This window comes from Argiope bruennichi, chromosome 4 (genome assembly GCF_947563725.1).
Source record: "Argiope bruennichi chromosome 4, qqArgBrue1.1, whole genome shotgun sequence".
NCBI lineage: Eukaryota > Metazoa > Arthropoda > Arachnida > Araneae > Araneidae > Argiope > Argiope bruennichi.
Genome location: NC_079154.1, coordinates 67,355,570 through 67,367,604, shown reverse-complemented (window position 1 = coordinate 67,367,604; position 12,035 = coordinate 67,355,570). Strand labels below are relative to the sequence as shown.

The 12,035-nt window shown below is 29.8% G+C and overlaps 1 protein-coding gene across 1 annotated transcript in view; it reads right to left on the bottom strand.

Moving 5' to 3' along the window:
• Positions 1-11,151, bottom strand: part of LOC129966606 (uncharacterized) — an 80,715-nt gene extending 69,564 nt beyond the window's left edge. Inside the window, exon 1 of the mRNA XM_056081103.1 lies at positions 10,749-11,151. Coding sequence (XP_055937078.1) covers positions 10,749-10,794 — 46 coding nt within the window. The 5' untranslated portion in view covers positions 10,795-11,151. The remainder of the gene's footprint in view (positions 1-10,748) is intronic.
• Positions 11,152-12,035: the final 884 nt, after the last annotated feature.

Below are 12,035 nucleotides of genomic sequence, written 5' to 3'. Positions count from 1 at the left end.
ATTATTTTTAATATGTTTTCCGCAATCATACCATTTTAATAAGGATTGAAGGTTCTAATAAATCGTTAGGATTTGAATATAAAAACTCAAAAACTGTACGATTAAAAAAAATTTGTACTTTGCTTTTATATATATATATATATATATATATATATATATATATATAACAAATGCAGGCGGGACCACGGGTAAAGTAGCTGGTTTTTCATGAAATTCTCTTTCGACTGAGCATAGTTTTGAGGTATATTTCGAAATACAATTAGTATTATGAAATATTGTAGTCTTATTAAGAGATTTTTTATACATAATTTTGACTAGTAACGGAGACTTTGTAATACATTTCAAAAAGTAAAAATTCTTTCCATTAAAATTAGAATATTTTATTACACCACGCTTATGAAAGAGAAGATATATCAATTATCACATTCTTAATCATTGTTGACCTTAATTTTAAGTACTTTTATTTATAATCAAAAAGAATTCAATTGATGTTTAACGCATTGCATGATTAACACATGTTCTGATACAAGATTTAAGCATTGTTTGGTTAATTATCAGAAAAAAATTCATTCATCAAATTCATGTATTTTATTTTTCCCCTAGAAAATCAACCTTGTTCCGAATTATAAAAAAGCTTCATTAAGTCTTGAAGACTGGTTTCATTTGCTTTTTCATGAACATTTTAGTATCAAAAATAATTAATTTAGAGAAAATACATTTATATTACTATTATCTTTTGCTGCAAAATAAACAAAAAAGAATTTCTGCATAGAGAAATGAGAACAAGAGGCAAGGACTGATTTTGAAAATTAATAATAAAGGGAAAAAAAATGATGTAGGACAGGATTAACTAACCATTTGTATAATAAGCATAATATTACTAACAAAGCGTTGTTACTCGTTTATAAAGAAGCAATAATAATATTTCATATCTTTAGAAGCTAAAGTGATATTCGGAATGAAGACAATGGCCAGCAATCTGATTTGAATTTGTGCTAGAAATCAATAATTCCATAAATTCTATTCAGTTTACTTATAATGCAAATAAGTTCTGAATCAATAAAATTTAAAATGACAGGGTCGTGATTTGATTGTATATCTTGGGAGATATCAACCAGAAAATAATTTTAAGAACAATATGGCAAATTCACATTGCTAAGCGTTAAGTGTGCTTAACTATTTTCAATATAGAATTTGCCATATTTTAAAAGGAAAAAGAAAACACATCTCAGCACAAACGTGCTGTTAGATGGCACATATGGTTACATTATCATGCAACTTAATTATTATTTATGTGCGGAAAAATCCATTTATGAATCCTTAAAAAAATCGCCTTTTAATTTTAATTATTTTTATTTCTTTGACGTTTGTATAAAGAATTAAGAAATAGTCCACTTTTATTGTTCGATAAATTTTAATTGTTCATAATTTTTCCATATTCACTTCATGGCTTATTTTCGCATAAAATATATAAACAGAAATGGGAAAATAAACTAATAAATTTGCTGTTAGATCCAGTTGATTTCGGCGTGCAAATTTGGAAAAGCAGGGTGCTATTCCATCAGTTGCCATCTTTGACATTCAAGTTTGGCCTTCGAACTTTAATTTTTAGAATCTGACTAAGATAATTGATTTCATAATCTAAAATTGTGATGAAATTATCTGTCCCTCGATTTTCTTAAATTAGAATACACATCTTGTAATTGGCATCGTAGTAATAATGAAAATCTAGCATGAACTTATTATTTTTCTTTTGAATTTTCATTTTTGAGCATAAAGATTGTTAACATAATTTCATCCGTTTGACTTAATGTAACTTTAAATTATTTTCATGTACAGATAAATTGACGAACAAATATAATTCCAAAATTTTTGTTGTTGTTGTCTCAGATAGTGTAAAATGCAAAGATTGGACAATATTTTCCAACAAGCATTTATTTTTTGTACAACTTTCCTCAAAAGAAAGCAAAAAACAATTCCTTTGTATCAAAATATTTAATTTATCCGACCTTTTTATAAAACATATTCAATATCATTTACACCGAAGTGTTAGATCAAGCCCTTGTGCTGAAAAATATAAACAAAATAGATAAATTGATTTGCTACATGTAATTACAACTTTATCTGTAGAGTATACGTGAAGATTTTAACCGATTAATGGAATCATACATCACATTACGATATTTGAACCACCTGCTGTGCAGTATACGAAATTGGCCATCCAGCCATCACTTTTAGTTTCAATTTCCGATGCTCATCGCTTAACTCCGAGGACTAATCAATTTCACACGCGATGAGAAAGTACGATGAATAAAATGCTAATTGAGGTGATGAATGGGTCGTGTCCTTTGCGCCTCGGGAGAGAAAAATTCTGAAAAGCGAGAAGGTAGGAATTATAATCTCAAGGTAAACATTCTGAAGAAGTTTAATAACAAGGAAATCAATAAAGGAGCCTCCCCTGAGGATAAGGAATACATGAATTTCATTGGTCATGGAATTATAAGTCGAAACACTGGTATTTAAATCTGGTTAATGGCCTATTAAATTCGACGAGTTTGTTGGCTTCAGGATTAACGAATCAAAAGGTGGATAGCCATAGATGATTTCAGATCGATTTCTTGAAAAAGAAACTAAGCGCTTAACGCTTTTTACAACGCTTTTTAAAGAATGTAGTCAAATAGAAGCAATTTGAGTTTCTGTCCTCAACTTAATCGAACTAGTTCGATTAATAATAATAAAAGAATTCTTATTTTTATGTGAATTCGAATTTATGAATGTGAATTCGATTCTTTTAATATAATTAAAAGAAAAATAAATACACATTTTAATGTTCTTCCCCTTTCGCTAATTTGATCTAAAATTTGTAATAGTTCCATTATTTTGATGTAAAATCACATTCAAAATGCCATTTATTTTACCTTTGTGTTTGAGTTTTGACATACAATCGAAAAATCTCTCAATAAATTTAGTCCATAGACATAAATATTAGATTTAACTAAAACATCATACTATGAAATCGAACTTTTAATTGGCAGAATTCATAAGCTATCTCTTTCACATGTGTCAGAATTGACAGACCGAAAGGGGATCAATTCGTTGAAAAATATGATCAACTCGACAATTTGATACAAATCTGCAATTCTAATAAAATTATTTACCGAATTTCACAAATCTAACCTGTTACGTCTTTGAGCTATCGTGTTCAGTTACACAAAAAAGGACAGACATCGTAGTAGATTTCCTTTCATATTTGACGGGAATCGATAATTTTCCTTTCAAGGTTCCAAACACAAAATTTGTTTTGCAAAACGGTTTTTTTTTTTTTTTTTTTTTTTGTTATTTATGACATTGTAGTATCTCCACTTGCCATGAAATTTTTTCCTGAAACTACTAATGGAGATTTTAAAGTGGTGATTTGATTTTTTTTTTTTTTTTTTTTTTTTTTTTTTTTTTTTTGCTGATTTACGTCTAATTTCAAAAGCCACACTGGCTGGATCTCGTAATTATAAACATTGGTAACATGACTAATCCTAACATGGCATATAGTCCTCTGACTTTCAACGTCGTAAGCTAATGTTACTTGTTCTATGGCAGTATTTATTAAAAATAGATCTTAAACCCTCCGTCCTTTGATCTGAAAATCGAGGTTTTCATTACACCAATTTTGCTTTTTTAAGTTTTGAAATAAGTAACTAATTTTTGAAATGAAGAAATAATGCATGAAGATATGAACCCCTAATTAGCAAGGATTCAAAGCCAAAGCAATATTTCGAGATACGAAAATCCACCGTTATCTGAAATGCTCCTTTGCAAATGACTTTATTTCCCACGTAGATAATTTATTATAGCAATAAATTATTTTTTTCTATCCTTCTGTTGCACTCAATACAAGTACATAGACTCCGAGATTAATCAGAATCCAAATCAAACAGCCAAGCCAACTGATTTTTTTCCCCTCTTAGAAACCGAACAGCGATGTCCAGCTGTTCAATTCGGAAATGCGGAAGTTTACGTTAAACATAAAATAATTAATTCGACTGGCACATTCATCTGCTCTATATTCCGAGCATAAAAGACAGTTTTCTGTCATTCATATTTGTGAGCCATAAAACCAACAAGACAGAAATAATGTCCGTCACAAGAGAATTCGGAAAAGAAAAGGGCTCGGTTCAGTTGTAGGAATGGTAAAGCAGCTGGGCAGCTGGAATTCACTGAACCGAATTACTTAGCATTTATATAGGCGTGGATGCGGAAAAAAATGTTTGAGAGGAAAGAAATGTCAGTGATTTCTCTTTCGGATGAATTTTTTTCTCTCTCCTTCTAATCTTTTGAAGAAACAAAGCTCGGTGCCGAAGAATTCTTTAAGGACTTTTAGAAGAAAAAAAAATATTATCCACTTCACTGTTAAGCAGAGAGGGAATTAAAGTTACAAAAAAAAATTGCAAGTTTCATTTCAGCGCTTCTGAAGGACCTTAACTTAAGAGTTCGCATGCAAGAATGGTGGTTGGTGAAAAAAAAAATAAGTGAATTGTTAAAAGACAGTTAATTTAGGGTCAATGACCACAAAGTAATACTTAAGATTTAGATGCCTTCCATTTTGTACAAGTGGAACAATAGATTTTTTTTTTTTTTTGAAATTCAAGATGTGACATTATTAAAAATGGCTTTTGCAAATGACTTTTTTTCCACCAATCAGTTCCAAGTATTATCATCCTGGTTGAGGACTAGGTGAAGTCCTTTAGGACTAATAAGCAATTCGTTTAATAATAATAATTCATTAATAATAATTCGTTTCATTTTCCCATATTCCCTCCATAATTTTTTAAACCAGATTTTATTAATTTTAATTTAATCTGTATATAAGCAGTTTTTAAGCAATAAATATTTCCACTGACTGAGATAACAAAAGATTCAGCAGTGAATCCTCTTCAAGAGAATAAAGTCCAATATATCGAGTAAAATATTTATAATTTAAATTTTTTTAAATTTAAATAATACCAAAATACAAAGTTTAGCAAGCAGTAGATATTTAAGTCAGTCTCATTACTAAGGGAAAAATTTAGGTCGTACTGATTTAAATATCGTAATGAATACAAAAACGAGATTTATTGAAGATTTAAATTATTTTTTTTAATTCGAATTTAAACATTTTACAATGCATGGCTTTTTTTAAATCAAACGAAAGAGCATAAATATTTTCTAATTTTGGAAATGCTGCAAAAAATATTGGAGCGTTGCCCCTCCTCTTACCGAAATTACAGGTCAAAATAAGCAGTTCTTACTTTTCCCATTTGATAATCCGATTCTACGCCTGTTACCTCTTGCAGGCGATTAGAGGTTATAAATAAGATAATAGAATCAACACAGCTATTTAAACAGCATAATTTTTTGACAGAATTGTTTAATGCTAAATCGTGATAAACGAAACTTCCAAGTAGGCGAGTGCTTCCGTTGCATTATCATTATAATAGTATATATTTCTCTTCCAATAATATTGTTCAAGCATCTAGAACATCGCTGGTATCGATTCAATTAATTGAGCAACAAGTGCTTTTCCTTTTAGTGCTTAGAAATCTCAGAAATAGTTGTAGGTTTGCTATAATTCCTAAAAATTAATGTGAAAGTTTTTGCTATTATACGGCTTTTTTAATAACCATTATTCAACAGGAATGTGGAAATGATGGATCCAGTACAATGGCAGTCAGGCCGGACATTGGAAGGCAAAGAGGTAAATTTGTGCTTCTAATGAGCATCTCTTAAAAGGCTCAAATTTATGAATACCATGCATTTTTCAATCCATTTCAAGTGAGTTCCGAAAAAAAAAATCGTCTACTGACTTCTAGTAAATGATTAAATCCAAAAAATAACAAAACATCTCTGACACCAAGATTACATTAAATGCCGATAATTAAAATACTATAAACTTATTATCAGCACAAAATGCATTTTTATATTCATTATTAAAAATTCTATAAAAGTGGGGAGAGAGGATGTATTTGATTTTATAATTTATTGGAATGCTATTAAAACTGATTAGAATGATTAAAACGATAAGTTATAAAATAGTTAAAAATGATAAATGATTAATAAGTAATGCCTTAAAAACTTCACTGCGTATTGTTTGACATTTATATTGACTATATTTTTTATATTAAAATTGTTTAAGGCAATTATGAATACTTTAATAACTAAATAAATAGTATATATTTAATCATGTAAATTTAATTTTAATATAAAAATTAGAATTTCAATGATTATTTTAATTATTTTTCCCATATTCATAACACTTATTCGTACCAATATATAAAATACGAAAAGTAAAATAAAAAATAAAGCTGTATATATAAAACAAACAAAGCTATATTACACACACACACACACACACACAGAGAGAGAGAGAGAGAGAGAGAGAGAGAGAGAGTATTAGTTTTAACCCTCCAGCTGCTTATCCCGCGATTTCTGCAGTGTGGCAATCGGTTCATTTTCTATTGTATCCCTTGTTTTTCACAGTTTAGTATGTTTATTTTTATGATTATGGATTTTTATTATATCATATTATTATCGGGTGACATATAGTACTGTTCGTTTCAGTATCTTGCGACGACCAATTTTCGACGATTCTATCTCACTGAGGGGCGAGACGCGGAAGGATGAACTCATTTCCAGAATTTACTTTATTGCTAAATATTAACTCCTCCTTTCACCTTTCTCACCCCTATTTTGTCGAATTAAACTCATCCTAACGCATGCGCAGAAGCCCGGAGGGTTTTAAAATCCGTTGGCAAACTATCAGTTTACTTTGAAAAATATTTGAACTTATTTGCATCGCATCTAAATAGTTATTTTAGAAAATATGCAGTCAGAGGGTTAAGTCATAAGTTTATCCCTTACTGAATGGCTTAAAAATAAAATTAAGACCGTATTAACAATGCATAATTACGCGGTTGGTTATTTCTGGTAAATCTTCTCTGCATAAATTAAAATATTTTATGATGATATAATCAGTGAAACATTCTACAAAAATTTCTTTCAGGGCTAATTCAAAACATTTTTTTTTATAAAATAAACATTTTTGCCGGTCGTGTGATCCCATAAACATATCAAAAATTAACCAACTCATCTCATCGTAATAACTTAGGAATTTTAAGTTCCTACTCTGGCGTGAAATTATGGCGTTTCTATGCATAAATGAATTTGCTCAACAATATCATAGATTCATCTGAAGGAGAAAAAAAACACTGATAGCAGAGAGCTTTTCTCCTTCAGGCGGATCTATCTCGGCGTAGCTGGTGCGGGATAATGCCCTCCTAATAATCTCCTTCCGCTTCTCAATTTGACAGTGATGAAACTTTCGACTGCTGTCCGCATCTCGATGCATCTTCACTTAACAGCCAGCGCTTTCCGAGACGTCGAATAGCTGAAGAACACGACTTTCACAACTAAATTCACTCGCGGCCGCGCGTTTCGTGAGAGTGGCAAATCGCTTGGATGCTTTTCAATTACAGTCCAAGTGTAAATTGATTTTGACAAGATTTGCACTTTTCCTGATATGAAATTTATTAAAATCACCTCTTAATTATTGCATAGTGATTTAATAATAGAGCGACGGGTACTGGATAAATATAAACCCATTTCTTTTATTCGAGGGTATTTAAGAAAGCACACTTCAAGTTATTAAGTGTATAAATAACTAAAAGCTCATATACAAAAAAATAATCACATTTAAAAAAAATTCATACGCTGAAGTTTATTACAGTATTTCTTATGTACAGATTCCATTGCAAGAGAACATTTTCCAAAACCACATTTTTCACCATTACAAAGTTTTAATTTAGCTATTTTTAGTCGTATTTAAAGGCAACACTAGGGCTTTATTGGGGCTCGCCTTGTAATTCAGAATCGTTGTCCGATGGCGAGGATGCATTTCAGTTGGTATCCCTCCTATCCAACCTTTGCGCCCAACTACAAAGAGCATTTTTCTCGAAGGATTAATACACACCAGACCATTCATAGGTGGTTCTACGATAATATTGGGTTACGAGCTCGAAGCCCCTCTGATCTAGAAGTCGGAACCTCATTACTAGGATACCACGGTCTTCAACTATTAATTTATGAACATCGAATATACACTAAATTTAAATTACAAATCTAACTAAGTGAACCTACTGACTTTTGGATATTTTTTTCGAGTGGCTAGGCATATGTCATACTTCTGTTATGATACGTTAAAAAAAAGTATTTTTAAAATTAAACACTTTGTTTATTGTCAGAAGATCAAAAAAATTTTCAAATATGGGCGTACAAACGAAAAATAGTATAACAACTGACCATTAAAAATGATCGTATAAATTCTATTCTATATGCGTTGCTTTTTTTTTTTCCATAAAATATTTCTCAGATGTTCTGCACATTTTCAGATAATTGATTTTTTAAGGCATCTGTTTGTACGCAAATTGCCGCTAATGGTTTAGCGAAAAGGTTAAGGAAATGATATGCAAAAAGTTTTTTCCAATTAAATTTGTATATAAAGAAGTCAGAACGGATAGTGATCAAATAACTCATTTGAAAAAAACAGTTATTTTAAAGTCAATAAATTTAACACTGATAAACAGTCTGAAAAATGCACACATTTTTTTTTTTTTGAAATAATTAATTTTTTTACACTTTTTTAGGAACTAACAGATTATGTGGTGATATTTTAAGCAACGTTTTTCATTATTCAAAATCTAAAAAATTTAAGAAATGTAATGCTAAATATATATAAAGTTATTTCCCATTAGTCTTCTTGGGACTTTAAATCGAATTAGGAATGTTTTCCCTTTCAGTGCCAGTTTTTGTGTTTGGCTCAGTAGAATCCTCTTAATTTTTCTTTTTATTCCTCGTTGAACTAAACGTAGCATTTCTTTATTCTCGATATCAGTGAGAAACATTAAATATTACCAGATTGGAAAATTTAAGTTTAAAAGTTGATCAAAATCCATACTAAATTTGGCGCTGCAATTTTCCGGATCAGCTAGAACAAAAAACTACATCTCCAAATTAAAAAATTTATAAAATAATTACTTACAATTCTTGGTAAATTGACCAAAAATTATGAACTCAATAAATTATCCTGTAAGTGAATTAATCCAGAATGTCGTTGTCTCTTAAATATTAGATATTTTTACTTTTGAATTTTTAAAAGTAAGTGCCTATATATATAAGATAATCCTATTAGGGCTAAGACATTTCTTCAGTAATCCTTAACAACCGTCTTTAAAAAAATGATATTTTTTTTACACACAGACCCGGAAAAAAATTACTAAACATTTTTTCCCTCCTTTAATTATTATAGAATTTAAAAAAAGAACCATTATTATTTAAGTTCTAGAAAAACAATTACAGTTGACATCGCAGTAAAATCAACAACACGAGTCTGTATCTAAAGATATGGCAGATCTGCCTTTAAGCGACAGTAGATGAATGTGAACCTTGATAATCTCATGAATTTGAACCTTGATGAGATGTTGATGAAAAAAATACACGTCAGCATTCTCATTGCAAACAACACCTAACCAATGGGAAAACATTTTAACAAAGATCGGACCAGTGTACATGACAACCCTTGCAGCAGAATGGAGTTTTATACCCATGATTTTGAAACTGAGCCTCTACTATTAAAACAACCAGGACACAAATGATAAAGAATGACACTGTGGAATATTACTTTATTTGTTTATAAATTAAATATAATATCAATATACTTTGTCGAATATCATTTTTAAAAAATATATATAAAAATCAAGCTAGAAAAAAACATTAAGTCAGAAAAAAAAATTTATATATATTTACTTATTTCATTGTGTTATATTAAAGAATAACCGATCGAAAACTTGTGTTATTAAATGCAATTATTAATTCAGATATATCCGAATATCAGAGCAACAGAAAAATATATTGGCCAAAAATGTTGACCAACGAAAACACGCAAAAGGAATATTAATTGTCAAAATATTCGTCTTACAAATAAAAGCTGAGAAAATATCAGTAAAGTATTTCCTTGGCAAATAAATAAGATTTTTTTTGTTTTGTTTTGTTAAGAATGCAAGTCACAAACTTTTTGAATTTTAATCAAAGTGTCAGCTTATAAGTACAAAAAACGAAATAACAAATCGACTGAGTTCTGAAGGTCAGATTTTTAATTTGTCGGAAATTTCAACTGCACCGGAAGTTTTATGCAGATTAAGTTAAATAAACAATCAGCTTGAAAGTCCCAATTTTAAATAAATGACTTTTTCAAGATAAAAATACAAGGCAGTTGTATTGCCAATGAATTAATTTTTTAGCTCACATTTTAGAATAGATTCTCTCTCTCCGATTTTTTTTTTTAATTTATGAAATATTTGCTGTTAATCTCAAAACAAGTACATATTTAATTTATGGAGAAAATGTTTCAAATACAAAGTAAAATTTTAAATTTTGGTTTGTAATTTACATATTCAAAATTTTATTGTAAAAATTTTTTAAGTTATTCATACTGAATAATTTCATTACCTGCCAATTACAAATCTGGTTATTAATCTTTAAATATTTATGAAAGTTATTCATCTTGTAATAATTTTGCAACATATATAGACTTTCGATTACTAGCTTTGTATCAAAACAATTATGCGAATATAATATATTTAATATGTATCTGAATTTGAACTTTTCGTTTCAATGAATCAAATAAATTTTCTAAAAAAAAATGTAAACAAAAAGTTCCTTACCTTGCGCCAAATTTGCCAAAAGTATAAACAAAGCTATCCGAAACATTTTCAAATTTGTTCGTACTGTCTTCTACGATGCCATAGTCCACTTTATTTCACAAATAAACAAAACACGTGGAGATCTCAAATCCAGAACAACTTTTAATCACTTAACCCAAATAAGCTTTCATTCGCAGAACTGGACAGCACACACTTCAGAAACTTAGATTTAAAACTTAGAAACGGGGTGAAAACCTAAAGGATCACAAATTCTTCACTTTCTTTCTGTCATAACTCCAGGAACATATGGTGATTTCTCAATGTTTACGGGCATCCGCGAAAACTTTTTTTCCACGGATGCGTTTAGAACAGTAGAATATCGCGCGCGCAGTCGAACTGAGAGAACTTCTTTGGGCTCAAGGCTCGATGCTGTCCTTGATTAACCCTGTTTCAGAGGCCCTCGCTAACCGCTGATTGGCCGAGTGAATGCCTACGTCACTACAGGTAAAGTTTTCTTTCTTTTGGTGAGGTGTCTTTTCTTTTATTCTTTTTTTGTTTTGTTTCAAAGACGGAACCGGCTAGTGCTTGACGAATATTGGAATAAAGACATTATTCGGGTTTGGGCATTCCCGAACGTTTACAGAGCTTGTCGCTTTCTTTGACAAAATAAAAATGTTCGACTCGTTGGTGCTAAGTGATGAATATACAGCTTTATAAAAAAATAATTTACTTGAACTGGAATTATTGATATTTTGAATATTTTAAGATGCCAGTTTCTTGAAGCATTAAGGTGCCGAATGTGGGTGAAGTTATCTACATGAACAAACATTTGGGAGCCACGCCCGTTTCTTATCCACCTTCTTGTCCTTTTGATTATGAAATCCCAAACTTTCAATGAACATTTGTCTCTTTTTAAGAATACAGTACAATCCCAATTAATTGAAATAAAAGGGAAAAGGAACCAATTTTTCTTCGGTTAAGCCAAAGATTCATAAATTTTTCAGAGCCACCATTCTCTATAGTGAGAAAGAAAAAAAAATTATATCGGCTCTTTTTCAAATAGTTCTAAATAATAAACATATCAAATATTAAATATTGTTATTTATTACACATAACTATTTTATCTGCCTATTCATTTTTTAAAAATTACCAAGTAAAGATAAAAGTAATCATCGAATGTAATAAAAAATTGTTCATACATTTTTTTTAATAAAGATAAAATCAATCTGAAATGTAAAAAATATTAATGAGGTGATTGAGACTGGTGGAGTTTTAATAATTTAATAATGAGGGATTGCAAATTCTTTA